General features: G+C 43.0%; 1 protein-coding gene across 2 annotated transcripts in view; it reads left to right on the forward strand.

Annotated features, from left to right (window-relative positions):
• The window catches only part of LOC121280977 (small glutamine-rich tetratricopeptide repeat-containing protein beta-like), a 63,788-nt gene that overhangs the window by 34,067 nt on the left and 8,747 nt on the right, over window positions 1-20,974 (forward strand). Inside the window, exons 4-10 of one of the 2 annotated variants that reach the window (XM_041193478.1) lie at window positions 3,090-3,171; window positions 11,992-12,091; window positions 13,726-13,830; window positions 14,266-14,404; window positions 18,174-18,236; window positions 18,799-18,836; window positions 18,923-19,006. In XM_041193478.1, coding sequence (XP_041049412.1) covers window positions 3,090-3,171; window positions 11,992-12,091; window positions 13,726-13,830; window positions 14,266-14,404; window positions 18,174-18,236; window positions 18,799-18,836; window positions 18,923-19,006 — 611 coding nt within the window. The remainder of the gene's footprint in view (window positions 1-3,089; window positions 3,172-11,991; window positions 12,092-13,725; window positions 13,831-14,265; window positions 14,405-18,173; window positions 18,237-18,798; window positions 18,837-18,922; window positions 19,007-20,974) is intronic. The other variant, XM_041193488.1, reaches the window with a different exon arrangement.

The following is a 20,974-nucleotide window of genomic DNA, read 5'->3' on the forward strand; positions in this document are numbered from 1 at the left end:
AGAGGGTGATGGAGGAGTGGACTAGGGTGACCCGGAGGGAATGATCCCTGCGGAATGCCACCGGAGGGTGAAGGGAAGATGTGTTTGGCGGTGGCATCATGCTGGAGTTGGCGGAAATGGCGGAAGGTGATCCTTGAATGCAGAGGCTGGTGGGGTGATAAGTCAGGACAAGGGGGACCCTATCATGTTTCTGGGAGGGAGAGGAAGGTGTGAGGGCGGATGTGTGGGAGATGGGCTGGACACGGTTGACTGGTGACTGCTTTGCAGAACACCTTTGTTCTGTCCGCAAGCATGATCCAGACTTCCCTGTCGCTTGCCATTGCTAAAATAGTAGAGTACAAGTCCGAGGAAGCCAATGAACAAACTGCATAGTGGTCAGGGTCACAGTATTTAGTATTGGGAATCAGTGGAGGGTCCCTGGTTGCCTGTTGTGCCCGGGCAATTTTCTCTTGTGGGGATGTGGGGAGCCACCCTGCTCTCATGCCCACATGTCTGTCCTTGGCCTGCTGCATTGTTCCAGTGAAGCTCACCGCAAACTGGAGGAACAGCACCTCATCTTCCGACTAGGCACTTTACAGCCTTCCGGACTGAATATTTTGTTCAACAATTTTAGACCCTGAACTCTCTCCTCCACCCCCACCCCCTTTCCGATCCCCCCCCCTTTTTTCCCATAATTTATATAGATTTTTCTTTTCCCACCTATTTCCATTATTTTTCAATTTATTTCCATCCATTATTTTATCTCTACCTTTTAGCCTATTTCGATTCCTTCACCCCACCCCACCCCCACTAGGGCTATCTGTACCTTGCTTGTCCTGCTTTCTACCCTTAATTAGCACATTCCTTAGATAATATCACCACCTTCAACACCTCTTTGTCTTTTTGGCTATGACATCTTTTGGTTAACTTCACCTATCGCTGGCCCTCTATCCAGCTCTACCCTCCTCCTTCACACACACACACATACACACACACACACCCCACCCGCCGCCAAACCAGCTTATATTTCACCTCTTTTCTATTTTTACTTAGTTCTGTTGAAAAGTCATACGGACTCGAAACGTTAACTGTGTTCCTCTCCGCAGATGCTGCCAGACCTGCTGAGTTTTTCCAGGTATTTTTGTTTTTGTTATGAGTTTAATTATCTTTGTGTGATGACATATTTCTTCATAGCTGAGGCAACAGTGAGGTAACAATTGACTTTCATAGCCCTTGACTAGAAAAGAGTTCCAGCTGCTGATCACTACCCAGGGCCCATCTCTATGCCATCCATCTGTCTTGGTAGACGATGGACTGTGCCCAGGGTGTATGTTGCTTCTGTATTGAACATCATCAGATGTGGCTGTAAGGGCTGATTTGTGAGTGGCAATCCTCATGCAGCTGGTACAGATGAATACCATTGGCCCAAGGTCGAGTGATTTATTTTTCCCAGCAGTAGCTCTCTTTGCTGCCATCTGGTCATTTCTTTTGTCCTCTGTTTTTCCACACCCTTCCTGACTGCTCCCCATTTGACTCCAATCCCGGTCAACTTGAAGTCTTACTTGCAGACATCCTTGTATTGCTTACATGGGCAACCTGTTGGTTTCATGCCGTTAGCAAACCCGCTGTAGAGCATGTCTTTGGGGATGCAGTCATCATCCATTCCACTCCCATGACCCATCCAGTGTAGTCACCGCTGACTGAAGAGAGAAAACATGCTGGGATCCCTGCATGCTGGTGTACTTCCACATTTGACCGTCTTGCCAGGAGATGTCCGATATTCGTATGCACCTGTTGAAGCTGTTTAGCCACATTTCTTGGCTGCATAAGTTGTTCATGCCTCACTACTGTAAAAGAGGGTGCTGAGAATAGGAGCTTGCTACACACCCAACTTTGGACTTTGGTTAGTTTGCTGTTGGTCCACACTCAAATTCTCAACTTTGACCTGACAGCTGCAGCCTTGGTAATCCTGGTATTGATTTCAGCATCAACGGAGAGGTCTTTGTTGGTCCAAGTTATGTGAAGCTGTAGACAATTTCCAGAATGAGGTTGTCAGTGTTGATGGAAGGTGGAGTCTCGATGTCCTGGCCCGTAACTTTGATCTTCCTGACGCTGATTATCAGTCCAAACTCCTTGCAGGCCCAGACGAGCCAATCTACAAGCCATTGCAAGTAAACTTCAGTATGGGATGCTGGTGCGGCGCCATCAGCAAACAGCAACTCATAAACTGGATATTTTGCACTTTGATCTTGGCGCACAGGCTTGCCAAGTTGAACAGCTTACCATCAGCTCTGAAATGCAGTTGGACACCCTCGTTTGTGTCATCAAAATTGTACGATAGCAACATGGAGTAAAATATGCCAAAGAGAGTTGGTACCAGGATGTAGCTCTGTTTTACCCTGCTGCTGATTTTGAAAGACTCCGATGATGCTCCAGTGAAACTGACGAAACCATATGTTAATGTGGGAATAAGAAATGATGCCCAGGAGTCCAGACGAGCCACCTACTTTCCACGGCAGTTTAAAAAGTCTGTTGCTGCTGACAGGCTCAAAGACCTTGGTGTGGTCTATGAAGGCAAAGAGCAGTCTGCGCTGTTTGTGACACTTCTGTAACTGCCAAAGTGTAAAAATCATGTCAGCTGTTGATCTGTCAGCTCTGAAGCTGCACTGAGACTCAGGGTATGCCTTTGAAAAGAATAGCATCTGTAGATTTTCAGCCTGGACCTGATTGAGCTCACTGTCATGTCCTGCATGGTAAAATAGCCTTCCACCGCTCACTGTCCAGTCTTGCATGAAAAATGGCCATTTGGGCACAATATTCATAGGCTGCTACTGCAACCTTTGGAATCAAACCCTACCCTAGCAAGTGTCAGTGTGCTGTAAAGAGTGAGTTTTGGGAGAGGGATTGGGGAACTTGTAAAATGGAAAACTCATCTTAATTGTTTTGCATTCTAGCACTTGGAGGGAGGTCATGCTAAGTATGCAGCATGATTGAGTTCCTAATAGTTTGTTTCGAAATAAAGTAATTTACAGTTGAGAAGCTTCTACTTTTTAGAATGCTATTGAACTAAAATAACTGACAAAATTTGTACAATATACTTTTTCTTCTAGAAGGATTTGATATGGAACACTCCATCAGACTTTACTCCATCTGCACAAGATGTAATTAAAGCTGAACAGTTGAAGAATGAAGGTAACTTTGTGTGTGTAGGAGCAGTTATTGTGTCATCATTTTAAAATGCTTAATCATAGTGCTCAACATGGCCACAATATTTTTGTTAACTTGATGGAATTGCTCAGGATAAAAGATGCTAGTGTTAGTTGCTGCAAATTACTGTATTTAAGGAGCAGTCATCATTTTGAAATGTTAAAAAATGTATTTGAATTATATCATTATCTCAGTTGTAGTTGTTGTTTAGACTTGATTAAACGGTCAGCAATCAGTACATTTCCCTGCACCTCCAGTCAGGGGAGGATGGGGTATTGTATTTGATAACAGGTTTCTTAACTGTGTGTGGATTGCAAACAGACTTGGCACATGCTGTAGATTCCAGATGTTAATACCTCAGCTGATACTGGAGAAGATTAGAAAAATATCTGAAAAGCCTATATCTGGATAGATATGACAGCAAGTAACCAGTGCTTGGAGAATTCTTACTTGTTCTCTACTTAGTTTAATAAGTTGGCTTATCTAGGACTACTTATTAAAAAATATGTTTCAAATTTGAAAGATGCTCTAATAACTCCAAAATGTAATACAAAAGCAAAATATTGCAAACGCTGGAAATCTGAAATAAAAACAGAAAATGCTGGAAATACTTAGCAGGTCTGGCAGCAACTTTGGAGAGAGAAATCAAGTTAACGTTTCAGGTCTGTAATGGTTCCCTGTTATTAACAAAAATATTAATCTGTTTTAGTAACTACCCCTTCTGAAAACAATACAATCCATATTCTATTCTATCAATTTAACAGGAATTACACAGTGCATTATGCACTTTAACATTTACGTCGGGCGGGCTGGGCGGGAGCAGGCACGGAGTCAATCGCCGCCCGCGGTCGGCTGCACACTGCCATTTTACCTGGGCCTGCTGATTAAGGCCGCCCAGCGTAACTTGCGACCGCTAGCACTGTTTGGCCAGGGGGAGGAGGGATAGTCGGGGTCTGCACTCTTAACGCGCATGCGCACGAAAGATCGCAGCAATCTCCCTGAGACACGGAGCTGCCTCAGGGAGATTAAGTTGATATTAAAATAATTAAATAAAGCATTTAAAAAGTCACATGTTTTTATATTTCAGGAAATTATTTATTTATTTAATAAAACATTCAGGAAACCTCAGCCCGCCCGTGGATGAGGTTTCCTGAAAAACGCGAAGGCCGCTTGGGCTTTTCACCTGCCTGCCAACCTTAAGGTTGGATGGGCTGTGTCATTAATAAGCTTGATTACTTTTTTAATGGCCTTAATAGGTTCGGAGGGTGCGTAGCCACCTCCGGCGTGCGCTCGCCGAACGAAAGATCTAAATGATGCACGATGACATCGGGACGCACGCCGGGCGTCATCTCGTGTCATTTTGCGCATCAGCATGTCGGGCCTGCCCTTGCACACCGATGGCAATATTCTGGCCCACAAATGGCAGATGGTGAAATCTGAGTTCAATAAAAACATCTGGGGCAGAATTTTCTGCCCATCAGGCAGGCGGGCTCAACCAAATCTCCGACAGGCGGGGTGCCGATCCCCACCAGAGAAGCGGGCAGCACCACCATTTTACGTAGGTGGGCCAATTAAGGCCTGCCCAGCGTGATGTCCGGTGGGAAGCGCTATGCGCTCCCTGTGCGGGCGGGGGGATTCCCTCAAAGCAAGAGTGCGCTCTTTCGCGCATGCACACGAAAGAGCGCACATCTCCCTGAGGCTAAATGCAGCCTCAGGGAGATCGCCTGGACTTTGAAAAATATTAAAAATAGAAAAAAAAATCCCTTACATGTCCCCGTCATGTGACAATGTCACGTGAGTTGGGACATGTTCAAAATTTACAGAGTAACTTCATTAAAATTTTTAAAACGCTGCATGAAACCTCATCCCGCCGGTGGATGAGGTTTCATGTTTTTTCTATTTGCTGCTGGGGCTCCTGGCCAGCCCGCCAACCTTAAGATTGGACAGGCAGGTCCTTCAATTGGTTAAATGATCCTGTCAATGGCCTCAATCAGCCATTGATAGGTCGGAAGGCCCACAGCTGATTTTGCTGTGCCCTCGCCTTCCTGAAAATTTAAATGGGGCGGGATGACGTCAGGGGTTCCGCCCGATGTCATCCCGCGTCATTTTACATGTTGGCGAGCGGGCCCCTGCTCGCCGACGGCAAAATTCTGCCCCTGGAATTAAAAGTCTGATGATGACCATGAAACCATCGTCAGTTGTCATAAAAACCCATCTGGTTCACTAATGTCCTTTAGGGAAGAACATCTGCCATCCTTACCTGGTCTGGCCTACAGGTGACTCCAGACCCACAGCAATGTGGTTGACTCTGAAATGCCCTCTGAACAAGGGTAATTAGGGATGGGCAATAAATGCTGGCATAGCCAGCAATGCCCACATCCCATGAACGAATAATAAAAAAAAATGGAAGGGAAAGCAGTGTGAGACCTGATGATGGTCATGCTCGGCCGGCAGAAACCCCAACGTAACCTAGCCAGATTTTTAAGACCAGAAGCAAGAGTTCAGGTGAATACTGGTCTTTCCAGCTGTTAGCCTTAACAGATTAAAGCAATATGTTTGGCTGGTGTGGGAAATGGGAAGATCAAGTAGAAAGAAGAATGTCAAGCTAAAGTAGAAATTAAAGCATGATTTTGGGACAAGTGACTTTATTCTGCATCTCGCTAATTCAGAATCTAACCAGCAAGCACCTCATGTTGACACTAGTTATGCAAAAAGGAAGAAAGAATTTTCCCATGACTGATATCCTTTTCCTTTAAGGAGCACCAAGTGGAAGAGGAGATAGATAAGTGACAGGGAATTAAGTAAAACTGTTACTAGACTCTTTATCCATCAGGCCCTATTTTCTGTTCCTTAGCAAAATCATTTTCATCGCTGCCGGCATTGATTCCTGCCTTTGTTATGGTTAAAAAAAAAACTAGTTCTGTTTATTTTCTCAGTCTAACAGGCCATCTTTTAAAATGGAAAGCTTTGTTTTAACATTCTATAAAACAAAAGAAAACATAGTTAGATTATCCTGCTGCAGTACCTACTGTTTTAGAAAATGGGAGTTAAGTGTGACCAGTCGTATTATTAAAATCTATTGTGCTCAAGTAGACATCATGGGCAGAATTTTCCCGACATCTGGGAGGATGTTTAGGAGCGGGCACATGGAGGCACACCTCCAATTGGCCGCTATTTTACGTGGGCAGGTCAATTAAGGCCCACCCAGCGTGATGTCCGCCAGGATGCGCTATGCGCTTCCTGTGCGGACGGGTGGGGGTGGGGGGGAATTCCCTGAACCAAGAGTGCACTCTTTTGCGCATGCGCACGAAAGAACGCACTCATCTCCCTGAGAGTAAGTGCTGCCTCAGGGAGATCGGCTCCACACTAAAAAATCTTAAAAATAGAAAAAAAAAATTTCCCTGACATGTCCCCTCATGTGACACTGACACATGAGTTGGGACATGTCCATCACTTTCAAAGACACTTTTATTACATTTTTTAAAAACCTACATGAAACCGGGCAGGTCCGCTAATTACTTTAATGAGTCTGTCCTCAATTGGCCTCAATTGGCCATTGACAGGTCGGCGGGCACAAAGTTGATTCTACTGAGCCCCCGCCTACCTGAAAATTGAAACTGAGTTTCGCCCAACGTCATCCCAAGTCATTTTACGCGTTGGTGAGACCCACTTCCCCCCGCTCGCCGACTAGGAAACCCTGGCCCATAAATTAAAGATCACAGCCTGTAAGTTGACCTGGCGTATAAAAGACCTCGTTTTATCAGCACCAAAATCATGTTTAGGCCTGTAGTCAGTGTTTAAGTCGACTTGCCTTTTCTGCTAAGAAAATAATACTTGCATTAAGAGTCAGCCTCAATTTTTCACTTCAGAAATGAATGTTTTACTCACCTTGCAAATCAGCACATGGTATCAAGCAGGTGATATGGGCCATGTTGCCAAGAAGTTGCCGAGGAATTTAAGACACGCCCACGCAGAGCAGACTGTATGGTGAATGATGAACAGAAATAGGTCCTCCTACAAAAAAGAACAAAGTAGCTGGTTTCAATTTTGTGTTTCAAGCTAAAGGTTGTAACATTTGCTAACTCATCAAATAATTCTGCTGCAGTGAGGGAATTCAGTGTTAGTGAAAAACTGGTGCGAGATGGTGTCCTGTATCATGGTCTTAACCCTTCACTTTGCTAAATCAGTACTTCTTAAAATTTCTGTTAGGGGGTTAATTAAGTGTGGAAATTCAATTAGATGGAAGTGTAAAACAAAAACAGAATTACCTGGAAAAACTCAGCAGGTCTGGCAGCATTGGCGGAGAAGAAAAGAGTTGACGTTTCGAGTCCTCATGACCCTTCGACAGAACTAGGTGAATCCCAGGAAGGGTTGAAATATAAGCTGGTTTAAGGTGGTGGTGGTGGTGGTGGGGCGGGGGTTGGGGGGGGGGGGGGGGGGGGTAGAGGGAGAGAAGTGGAGGGGGGTGTGGTGTGGTTGTAGGCAAAAGCAGTGATAGAAGCAGATCATCAAAAGATGTCACAGACAGCAGAACAAAAGAACACATAGGTGTCGAAGTTGGTGATATTATCTAAACGAATGTGCTAATTAAGAATGGATGGTAGGGCACTCAAGGTATAGCTCTAGTGGGGGTGGGGGGAGCATAAAAGATTTTAAAATATTTAAAAATAATGCAAATAGGAGGGAAAAAGAAAAATCTATATAATTTATTGGAAAAAAAACAAAAGGAAGGGGGAAGAAACAGAAGGGGGGTGGGGATGGAGAAGGGAGGTCAAGACCTAAAGTTGTTGAATTCAATATTCAGTCCGGAAGGCTGTAAAGTGCCTAGTCGGAAGATGAGGTGTTGTCCCTCCAGTTTGCGTTGGGCTTCACTGGAACAATGCAGCAAGCCAAGGACAGACATGTGGGCAAGAGAGCAGGGTGGAGTGTTGAAATGGCAAGCGACAGGGAGATTTGGGTCATTCTTGCGGACAGACCGCAGGTGTTCTGCAAAGCGGTCGCCCAGTTTACGTTTGGTCTCTCCAATGTAGAGGAGACCGCATTGGGAGCAACGAATGCAGTAGAATAAGTTGGGGGAAATGCAAGTGAAATGTTGCTTCACTTGAAAGGAGTGTTTGGGCCCTTGGACGGTGAGGAGAGAGGAAGTGAAAGGGCAGGTGTTACATCTTTTGCGTGGGCATGGGGTGGTGCCATAGGTGGGGGTTGGGGAGTAGGGGGTGATGGAGGAGTGGACCAGGATGTCCTGGAGGGAACGATCCCTACAGAATGCCGACAGTGGGGGTGAAGGGAAGATGTGTTTGGTGGTGGCATCATGCTGGAGTTGGCGGAAATGGCGGAGGATGATCCTTTGAATGCGGAGGCTGGTGGGGTGATAAGTGAGGACAAGGGGGACCCTATCATGTTTCTGGGAGGGAGGAGAAGGCGTGAGGGCGGATGCGCGGGAGATGGGCCGGACATGGTGGAGGGCCCTGTCAACGACCGTGGGTGGAAAACCTCAGTTAAGGAAGAAGGAGGACATGTCAGAGGAACTGCTTTTGAAGGTAGCATCATCGGAACAGATGCGACGGAGTCGAAGGAACTGAGAGAATGGGATGGAGTCCTTACAGGAAGCGGGGTGTGAGGAGCTGTAGTTGAGGTAGCTGTGGGAGTCGGTAGGCTTGTAATGGATATTGGTGGACAGTCTATCACCAAGTGAAAGTGTACTCAGTTAAAAGGCTCCTAACAGCCTGGACTTGATTTGACCCCAAGCCCCAGAGATGAAATGTGTGTGTGCTCATCCAGTCCCTCTTTATCTAATTTTCATTGTGTACTATTTTTATTTCACTTCTGTTTTAATGTATATGTCATTCTTGGAAAAGAACAAGGCTTTTGAAAAGAACCCATCAGGTCAATCAGAATCTGACAAGTTGATGTTTAGGTTTTGATGTTCTGATGAAAATCCGATATAAAAAGTTGACCCTACTGTGTTCCTAACCAGATGTTGCTCTGTATATAACTCTTGTTTTCAAATTCCTCCATAGCCTCACCCCATCATATCTCAGTATCCTCTGTCAATCCCACAAAACTCAGAACCTTGTGTTTCTCAAATTCTGGCATGACTTTGCCAGAGTCAGTTCATCTGCTGTTAGAATCCCCATTCAAGCCTTCAATACCTCTAGACTTGACTATTTCAACATATGCCTGGCTGGTCTCCCACATTCTACTCTCCATAACTTAAGGTCATCCAAAACTCTGCTGCCTTGTCTTAATTTGCAGCATATTCTATTCACCTATCACCCCTATATTTGGCTCCCGGTCAAGTAACTTCTTGACTTTAAAATTCTCATCCTTGTTTTCAGATAACTGCATGACCTTGCCCTTCCCCATCTCTATAATCTCCTCCAGCCCCACAACCCTCTGAGAAATCTGTATTCCTCTAATTCTGGTCTTTTGTGGATCCCCAATTATAATTGCTCCACTAGTGGTGGCTATGCCTTCAATTGCCGAGACCACAAGCTGTGGAATTACTTCCCTATACCTTTCTCCCTTGCTTTCCACCTTTAAGACACTCCTTAAAACCTTCCTCTTTGACCATGCTTTTGGTCATCTGACCTAATGTCCCCATAATGTGGCTTGATGTCATACATGCACTTTCTTTTATAATGCTCCTGTGAAGTGCCTTGGAATGTTTCATTATGTTAAAGGTGCTATATAAAGATAGAGCTCTTACAAGCTGCAAACTCAAATGTATAAAAGTTCAAAACAAAAAAACTGCGGATGCTGGAAATCCAAAACAAAAACAGAATTACCTGGAAAAACTCAGCAGGTCTGGCAGCATCGGCGGAGAAGAAAAGAGTTGACGTTTCGAGTCCTCATGACCCTTCGACAGAACTTGAGTTCGAGTCCAAGAAAGAGCTGAAATATAAGCTGGTTTAAGGTGTGTGTGTGGGGGGCGGAGAGATAGAGAGACAGAGAGGTGGAGGGGGGGGTGTGGTTGTAGGGACAAACAAGCAGTGATAGAAGCAGATCATCAAACACTAGGAGGGAAATGGAAAGCAAGGAAGGTGAGCAAGACAACAGAGAGATACGGAAATCTTGTCGCAGAGAGGAACAGAACTTCTTCAAGGAGGTAGGCATTTCTTGAAGAGCAGTGGCAGTCAATTAAACACAGAGATAAAAACAAAAAGGTTGTCTTGCTCACCTTCCTTGCTTTCCATTTCCCTCCTAGTGTTTGATGATCTGCTTCTATCACTGCTTGTTTGTCCCTACAACCACACCGCCCCCCTCCACCTCTCTGTCTCTCTATCTCTCCGCCCCCCACACACACACCTTAAACCAGCTTATATTTCAACTCTTTCTTGGACTCGAACTCAAGTTCTGTCGAAGGGTCATGAGGACTCGAAACGTCAACTCTTTTCTTGTCCGCCGATGCTGCCAGACCTGCTGAGTTTTTCTAGGTAATTCTGTTTTTGTTTTGTATAAAAGTTCAACCTGAAAGCAAGCTGCCCACAGTTTCAGCTGGATAAAGGTATTTGGAGGAAGACTAAAAAAGGAAAGAGAAGTGAATTAAATCCAGAGTAATTCCAGAGCTTGGGGTCTCGGCAACTGAAGGCATAGCCACCACTAGTGGAGCAATTATAATTGGGGATCCACAAAAGACCAGAATAAAAAAATGGACTGATCGGAAATTGCAAAGTAGTCCCAGCTCAACTGACTTTGATGTGCATGACAGGCATGATATTAAGATGGCCAGATTACAAGTTAACTCAATCTCAAACTACAATGATGCAACACTTGGTAAACGTAGCAGCAAATAAAGCACTTTTTAAAAAAAAAACTTGCCTGTGGGCGGGGCAAGTCAGCATTTTTTTTTACAACACATCTTTACGTTAGAGGCTTAGGATTTGAGAACTAGGGGACCTTGTTTAAAGTTAAGGATATCAAAAGAAAATGTAAAATTTAGGAATCATTTTTTTGAGTAAGAGAGCAATGGAAACATTGAACTGATAACCAGTGGGAGGAAAAATGGACTGGATAAATTTCGAGTAGTAATTAGGATTCGGTTATAGGATCAAAAAAATAAACCTGATGGGAAGGAATAGATTGACCAATATTTTTTCCTATATAAGCATAATGATATTGCTTTGTTAAGAATAATTCCAATGTTCCTCAGAAAAAGTAAGAAATCAATGATGGAAATGTAAATCTGGCTTCTCTGGCAGCTGAGCCATACAGAATATAGATGTCACATGCAGTCCTGGCCATGTTGAATTATACCATCTCAGCAGAAGTGGTAATAAGGATGCTACGATGCAGCTGGTGACTCATACTTAAAGAAAAAAGAGCTGCAATTTACACTCCTGCTCACTATCTAAAGCCTTAGCTAGAAACATGGATAGCACTGAAGCCCAAACATAGCTCTGTTTGTTGTTCTTGTAGTCAAATAGGTCATTGAAACTCTCAAAGAATAGCCGGTTAGCTGATGTCACTGCAGGGAATAAGCACCTTCAGGACATAAAGGAGAGCAAAAATTAGCAGAAGCAGCAAAATAAGTTTAAAACTGTAAACAATAACTGAGAATGATTGTGGAGTGTCACCATTTTAAAAAATATACAAAAACAAAGCTATATTTACTAATGTCCATCTGCAGTTAACCTCTTGGATGTAAAGTGGACGTTTAAGGTTACAGTTTTTAAAATTTGAGCTACTGTTATATAATTAGAAAAGGTAAACAAACTTAAAGTACAAAACAACAGTATGAGAATAAATTTTCAAATATGAATGATTGACTTTACTTTGTAATTTGTATTTGTTTAAATATTCCAGGCAACAACTATATAAAAGAGGAGAACTACAGAGCTGCTGTAGAATCATACACTCAAGCAATTGAATTGGATCCAAATAGTGCAGTTTACTTTTGCAACCGGTAATAATTCTTTCCACTGTCTTTTTTGTATTGATTTGTATGTTTCAGTATAATTACATTTGTTAAGATAAAACAGAATAAGTGTCACCAGGGAGGAAATTGTAAAGTTATGATTCGACATAGGTCTAGGGAGAAGATTTCTCTAGTGCTTTGAGTATCAAAATTGTAAATTTGTTCTTTTTGAATAAGTTTAAAATTTTACTGCACACAAAGGTTACTACTCCTACCTCTCCCATTTCAATGTCAGTGGAACCCTGAGACTTGAGTGAAAACCTTTCATTCACACCGCGGCATGTGTTTTATATTATTGAAACAGTGATTACTTCAATAAAACTTGAAGAATCTTTATCATGTTTTGTGTTGTGAATATCAACATTCAGTGTACATTGAGTTGTACTGGATGAGATATTGACTGTTAAGTAAAATGTTGGTTTGCCTTTATTGAATGAGTATAATATTTCAATGGCACTACAAAATGTCATGGTTGGAAAGAGTACAATTAGGTTATTGGATAGATTACTGTGAAGTTAGTTAATATTGTACATTCATTCAAGGTAGTACCATTTAATAATTTTAATTTTCAGTTTATCCCGATAATAATTAATTTGATTTCCAGATTTGGTGATCTTCTAAAAATGATGTAATCCAGTCAAAGTATTTCAGGATACATTTTTAATAATGCTATGTCATGGATCTGTTGTGTGTATTGGCTGATCGCTTGCTTGTTTCAATTTTACTAATATTTACCTGTTGTGTGAGGCCTTGGTACCTTGTGTTGCAGCCTATTTCAGAAATGTTACTCAGCAACATCAACTTTAAGTTAAAGTTTGGTAAACACTAAAACCTAGATCCTAGGGGCTGAATTTTGCAGTCGGCGAGCAGGGGGCGGGGCCCGCTCGCCAATGCGCAAAATGATGCAGGATGACGTCGGGGGAACCCCCGGTGTCACCCCGCCCCATTGAAATCTTCAGGAAGGCGGACCCCGATTTTGCTGCGGGCCCGCCGACTTGTCAGTGGCCAATTGAGGCCATTGACAAGATCATTAAAACAATTAAAGGACCTACCCATCCAACCTTAAGGTTGGTGGACAGGCCAGGAACCCCGGCGGGGAATAGAAAAAACATGAAACCTCACCCACCGGCGGGATGAGGTTTCATGTGGGGATTAAAAAAGTTTTAGTGAAATGTATTAACATGTTTCATCTCGTGTGATATTGTCACATGAGGGGGACATGTTAAGGATTTTTTTTCTATTTTCAATGTTTATACAGCTGTCAGCGATCTCCCTGAGGTAGCACTTAGCCTCAGGGAGATGTGTGCTCTTTCGTGTGCATGCGCGAAAGAGCGCACTTTCACATTTGGGGAATCCCACCCCCCACCCGCACAGGAAGTGCATTGTGCTTCCTGCCCACTTAAAATGGCGGCAGGGTCCACTTCTTCGGCGGGGATCAGCTCCCCGCCCGCCAGAGATTGGGTCGGGCCTGCCTGCCCAGTAGGCAGAAAATTCTGCCGTAGATCTTTGACCAGTACATTTTGGCATATAGTACTTCCACTTTTCCATCCAACGCTGAAATATGACCTGACTTTTCTTTTCATAGAGTTCAGATGCTAAAATTTGTAATTTAATTTGTTTAGAGCTGCTGCTCAGAGTAAACTTAATAATTACACTGCAGCAATAGAGGACTGCGAGAGAGCAATAGCCATTGACCCAGACTACAGCAAAGCTTATGGAAGGATGGGGTATGTAATTCATTTCAAATTCATTTTTAAAACACTATTTTAAAAAATCTTAAAATGTTAATTCTGTGATTGCCCACATAAGGGTGACTGCATGTCAGTAAATTTCATGACTTGCCACGGGTGCCAGTAGCCATCCAGTACTTCATCAAATCAACATTCTTCATTTGCAAGTCTAGGCAGTGAAAATTGGCATGCTGATTGTGGTGATTAGGGCAAAGAGAGAGATTATATCAGTTGAGATTCATGCCCAAACGTACCCAGGGTTCACTGGGTAACGGTCGCCAGGACCATATGTTGTGTCCCTGTCACTGCCTGTATTGTCTTGCATTGCAGTGGGCATTGTGTATTCTTTGATTTTGTAACTAAATTTCAAAAATTAACCACCTACCATTTAATAACACATCCTATACCATTAGTAATTACCATTTTTTTCAGTTTGGCATTGACTTCTTTGAATAAACATTCAGAAGCAATCACCTATTACAAAAAAGCTGTGGAACTGGATCCTGAAAATGGCACTTTCAAATCAAATCTGAGAGTGGCAGAACAGAAAATCGGAGAGGCATCTAGTCCAGTGAGTGTTGTTTTCCTGAATGTGTAGTCCTTGTGATGCGCTGTAACTTGCCAGCTTTAAAATTAAACTTTGCACCTAGGTTTTGCATTAAATTGAAATTTTTTTTTTTCTGTCATGGTGTTTCCCTGCCCCTTGAAAAATAAATGACACTTTTCTCATTGATGATCTCCAACTGGTCGCTATGGATGACTTACAGGTAATTTTGGGCAGACAGTGACTCCTTTAAGATATTACCAATTAAATATACAGCATGTATTTGGGACACATACAGTATGAATAAAATATGAAAATCCTAAGATATCTATAATTTATTTTCTAGAAATGGGGAACTATGCTTCTTACATTTCTCCTTGAGTATGTTATGATCTCTGTAGAGACCAATAACCTTTTTTAAAAATTGTATTTCCATGTAATAGCTGGAAGGATAACACAAGATTTCACTTTTTTTTAAGACTTTTACTGTAATAAATCAAGAGGAAAAGGAACAAGGAGAGTATGCAGCCTTGTCATGTTTCAATAATGATGTTGAAGGAGTCCATGGTGCCCATGCTGGTCTTGACACAGCAGCTGGAGTCATGGTATAAGACATTGAAAATGTTAATATACCACTGCAGTATGCCGTACTGTCTTGTAATGTACCAGAGTGACAGCCCATGGATGCTGTTGAAAACCTTCTTGAAATCAATGATGTTAATAACAAGGGACTTCTCGATTTTGATACTCTTTGATGTTACTGAGCGTAAAGATCTGCTTGCTGTATGGTCTGCCACTTTGGAAACATGCCTGTTCTTCACAGAGTACTGTCTACTTCTGCTTTCAATCTGTTGAGGAGCAATTGTACTGAAGACCTTGCCAGGTACTGACAGCAGTGTTTTGCTCCTCCATGTTGCAGTCACTGATGTTCCCCTTTGACAGCTTGTCAATACCCCTCGGCTTCAATCATTCGTCCTCTGCAGTCCAGGTCCTGTTGAATAGATCCATCAACTTTGCTGTGATGGTGTTCTTGCTATGTTTCAACAGCTGTGTTGATATCTCGTCAATCCCAGATGCCTTGATGTTCTTTGGACCTCTGATCTGGTAACTACTCTCAAGTTAATGTTCAGCTGCTGAGGTACGGTGCAGTCATCGAACTCGAATGTGAAGCTGGGGTTGGGTTAGGTGAGAATCTCCTGAAAGCGTTCCATTCATCTCATCTCCTGCTCCTCGTCCGTGAATGGTGTCCTGCCGTCCTTGCCCTTGATTGGTACAGTGGTGTACCTTCTGCACTAGACAGCTCTTTTACAGTCCTGTATAGTGTCTTGGAGTCATTCTGATTTGCTGCTTTTTGTGCCTGTCTGCTTTTAACTCTATCCACCTTTATTTGTCTCTCTTCAGCTCTTCTTTGCAGCTTTATCCAGTCCTCTGTACTCCTCATCTTCTCATCATTGTTCAATGTTCTTTTCCTGGTCCCTCCTGATCTTCACCAGCTTTCTTTCATCAATCAATTTCCACGTTGGATCAGTGCTCCATCATTCTTTGTTACCTCCTCCCTGCCCAATGGTGACTTCTGCCCTCTCCTTAATCCCTCTTTTGAAAATTTCCCATTGTTCCTCAATGTTGCCTGTCCTCCATAGTACTCTGAATCTATTGTAGAGGGCCAGCCAGAAACTGGCAGACATGTCCTTGTCCTTCAGTTTCTTTGTTGCAAATAGCTGCTGTGACTTTGTGGTCATTGTATTCTTCAGCTTCAAGGGGATCTTGCCGAGCACAAAGTTTTCCTCTTGGTTATTGATTTCATCATGAGAAAGGCAGTGGCGGGTGCAACTGACACCGCTGGCTGACAGACCTGGATTTTGCAGACGGCATTGCACCACTGGCCTAAGAACCGCTTATACTCCAAGACATGGTCACCAGTCTTAAGAGTAACTGTGCCAAGGTTGGTCTATGCATCAGCTACAAGAAGACCAAGACAATGAGAACTGAACAGCAACAAGACCCTCCCCATCACCGCCTGCCAACGGAACACCAAGAATGCCCACCACTTCCCCTATGAAGGAAGCAACATCTCCAGGGAGGAAGATGTAGAGATCTACGTCCACACAAAAATCAGCAAACCAGCACCGGTCTTCCACTGGCTCCACATGGTGCGGGTATCCCAACACCATCAACCCGGCCATGAAGCTGCAACCACCCTACATGTCCATAGTAGTACCAACTGCAGTCAATGACAGCGAAACATGGAGTGAACAGCATAGCTGGTGTGTAAGTTGGACGTGTTTCACCAGCATAAGATCCTGGGTGTCACATGGAGAGATAGCATCACCAACGAGCAAGTGTTATAGAGGACTGGTCAGAGGTGCCTGCGGGATATTGTAACGGAGAGATGACTGATGCTGGCAAGACTCGTTCTTTGCCTCACAGACGTTCACCCCGCCAGAGTGGCAATAGAGTGGACACCACCAGGTGGAAGAAGAAGAAGACAGGGTCAGCAGAAGACCTGGTGAAGTGCATTTAAGGTGGACCTCCAAGAATGGTACCCCATCTGGAGCAAAAGGGACTGCAATGGACCTCCAGTGGCAGAGTCTTGCTGACCAGTTCCTCCAGTCCCATGCGCGACAAAGTCTAATTAAGACTATAACAAAAGACTAAAAGCCCTCTTGACTTTGTAGGCAACTTACACTTTAAACCACAGAGCAAAACTTTCCCCCTATTTACTTATAGCACAAAGGAAAAAAACACACTTCACAGATATTACACTGTCCTGTCAGCAGTCATTCGATTTTCCTGGACCCAGTCCAACATGATACTGAGCTCTCAAGGGTTTGCTTCCTTTCCTTCCCTTTCCCAGCCTGGTTACTTTTAACTCCAGAACTGCCTTCCATAGTGAGGGATTTTCCTGGTGATTCACCCCTTAGCATAAGCTAGATGATTCCTCCAGCCTTGTTTCAACTCATGAATTTGGCCTTTTCAGTCTGAGCACAAGCATTACTGCATGGTAAACCATAGAGACTTTCGGCTTCGAACTGCCCACTGTCTCCTGGATCCTGGCAGACTAACTCTGTCTGTGATTTCCAGGGACATGTTAGAAAACCATTCTTTCTCAAAGCCCATCTCAATGGCAATGTGAATCATATGGACCTTATACTCAAGAGGAAACACTGATTAGCTATCCATGAGAAATGAACAGTTTAAAGCATAATTGTGTACAACCCAACATTCTCAATACCTTGTGGGATTTTGGAGACTAGTAATCTAACCACCAAGCACAGATGCTGCTGCCATGAACACCATACACCTTATTGTCAGCAAACAATCTGGGCCTAACTTGAATCTTTCACAGCCCCTTCTACCAGACCCCTTGTCGGGCAGACTTCAGAATAGGTCACATGATCCCTTCATTTTACTCTATCCCAATCCCAAAACATAACAATCTTATGAACCTCATAATTGTAACAAGTATCCTAGGGCAAAACCTTCAGCTGCCTTGAGCAAACATCTGCTTCACAATGCCAATGCTCATATCACTGTGTAACCTGTCAGAGCCATGCCGACAAACAGCATGAGAGATGTCGACAATTTTAAATAGCACTTAATATAAATCATGGGCTATTGCAGTTGCTGATAATCAGTTTCACATAAATTATGACTATAGAAGCCAAACATGCCACCATACCATTTCTTGACATACTTTTCTATTTTTGACATTGCCTAGAATTTGATCATTACATTGTGTTAAATTTATAATGTTTAATTATAAGGACTTGATTTTAAATGATTTCTATATCTGCAGACAGGAGCTGGTTTGGGATTTGATTTGGCAAGTTTACTGAATAACCCAAGTTTTGTAAGTATGGTAAGTATGATTAAAGTAAGAGTACTGTAATACAAACCTATGCAAAACATTAATTGTGGATTTGTTTCATACAATGACATTAAGCAACTTGGAAGATTTATTTGGTTTGTAAAGGAAAAATGAGAGGGGAGGTTTGACTTGTCCCCTTTATTCCACTTCATATTTTCCTTTCATCACCACTCCCTTGGGGGACGTGGGTTAACAACAACCACTTATGTTTATATATCATCTGTAATTTTGAAAAAGTCCCAAGGCGCTTCACAGACAAAATAGATGCTGGGTGAAAGGAGGAGATATTAGGAGAGGTGACCAAAAGTGTAATTGAAGAGGTGGATTTTAGGAATGGTCTTAAAGGCGAAGAGGGAGGTGGAAGATGTAAATAGTTAGGGAGGGAATTAAAGCCTGTAGGGCCTAAATGATTGGAAGCAAAGCCAAGGGAGATTTTTAATTATAACAGAAATTGAATGAAGAAAAAGACAGACTTCTCAAATTTATTGTGCATATTAAAAAATAGTTCAAACTTGAAGATTGCCGCTTATTTTACTAACTAATCTTTTTCTAGGCTGCAAGTTTGATGCAGAACCCCCAGTTACAACAACTGTAAGTTGTCATATTTTCCTTTTTATAAATTGGCTTAAGAAAAGCCTTTTTAACTGAATATTTTTCTGTATTTGTATTACACACAGAATGTCTGGGATGATGTCTAACGCAATTAGTGGTCCTGCAGCAGGTGTAGGAGGTCTAACCGATATGGGCAGTCTTATTCAAGCGTAAGTATCTATCTCGTAACCTTTAACAGCCGATAATTCAGTAAATATTTTCCCCAAAATTAAGATACAGAATACTGCGTTTTCATGTTAGTTATTGCTGAGGATTTATTACTGGGTAAAATATTTCTTAGATGACTTACAAATAGTATTTTAATCCAGCAGCTCTAACTACTGAAGTACAGCTCAAGCATTTTGCGAAGTCAAGAACCCTGAGATTGACTGAAATGAATTGTTGATTAATTGCATTCAGGTTTATTATTTTTAAATAATTTAGTTGCGCAGGGTTGATGCATACTGACCTGATTTGTCCTGTTTAAGCAATGCAACTGACAACCCATCATCAATGACTGCCGGCCTAATGAGTTCTGAATCTCTTTAAATCATTTTAAATTGCACTGATATAGACGCTTCGTGGATTTTTATTTGATTGGTGAATTAACTTCTGATGTTGAATTTTTAGACACAAATCAGCTCATGTACTTAGATGTACCTGTGTGTTTCCTGCAACTACAGTTCAAAGAAATGTCTGGAAAATTCTGATGTTACTATATTACACCTGAACAAATAGACATCCCCCTCCCCAAAAAAAAACACCTGCAAAATACAGACACTTACTGACAATCCCAAATAACTTACATTATAATAGATACAAGCTGCACCTTGAAACCAAGGACACTCGCAAATTACGAACTATGGACAGCCTCCAAAGCACCAAATCTGTTTGCAACTGAAAACACAGACGCGCAGGTAAGTGCGAGGCGGAAACGGATTTTAAAAATGCGATTAGTGGAGTGCCAATCTCTTTACCCACCATCCATGGTAGCAGAGAAACTACTCTACTTCCAAGATTGACTTCCAGTGATGAAGGGATGACTGCCATGTGTGCTGGGTAAAGAACTAACTTCCCATTCCAAAACAGTTGGGAGCTGTACCGGCATTACTGGTACTCTTGCAAAATGGGAAATGAATCACCAGGGTACTGCTTCTAGATTATTTACATGGCGATCATCACATTAAATTTCCCAACACAGTGCCTCCCCTGGTCCAGGACATCACTCGACCACCACTGTGGAAAGCCTTGGCTATGGAGAGCAGTCAGTAGGAGCCTGGACAGTCAGGAAATATGGCTGTTGATGCTCAGGATGGAGCTGTTACAGGATGGTCTTGGCATTTGAGGTGGAGGTCTGAAATTGGGGTTTCTGAATTCAGAGGCAGGAAGAGATTGGAAAAGGGCTCTGGAGAGATGATAGCTTGGGGAGTGAAGGAGACTGGAAATGGGGATCACTGGGAGCAAAGGAGAAATGGAAGATAAGGGGACTAGAAGCTGGGAAATTGGGGCTCAAGCCGGAAGTGGGGGTGGGCTTAGGGATGAGCACCAACACTGTTTTGTAGACCAAGGAGCCACAGCAACATGGAGGGATAGCAACACTGGGAGAGCATCAGCCCATAATGTGGAAGAACCAAGGGGGAAGGGAGGAGGAAGGTTTTAAACTGAAGTATATTAGACCTTGGGATCCTTCACCACATGTGGCCATTGAGACTAATATTTAATATGACTGTGAAGAGATAAATAATTGAGAAGGAGGAATATTAAAGAACATGGGCATTACAGGAGCTGGCACCAACATCAAGAGCTTAAGGCATTCTCCTGTGCTGAAATTTCTCAGTTTCCACTCTTTTCTCGCTCAACAACAAGGGTTACCGACAAAGTGGATGCCAGGCTCAGGACATCCCTCTTCTAATGGACAAGGACCCCAGGATAGCAGTAAACCAGAAAACCTAACGAACAGAAAATAGAACTGAAAGCACAGCTAACCAGCACGCCTCCAGAATTAGACATGCCCAAGTGAGAGCAAAAGAAGGAACGCTGTAGCAGATACAGAAGTCTGGCTTCTGTTATGTTGGAGACCCCTGTTGGAGGCAGAGATAGGTTATAAATGCTTCAGCCTTTTACACTCACGTACTAGG

The sequence above is a fragment of the Carcharodon carcharias genome, chromosome 1 (assembly GCF_017639515.1).
Source record: "Carcharodon carcharias isolate sCarCar2 chromosome 1, sCarCar2.pri, whole genome shotgun sequence".
NCBI lineage: Eukaryota > Metazoa > Chordata > Chondrichthyes > Lamniformes > Lamnidae > Carcharodon > Carcharodon carcharias.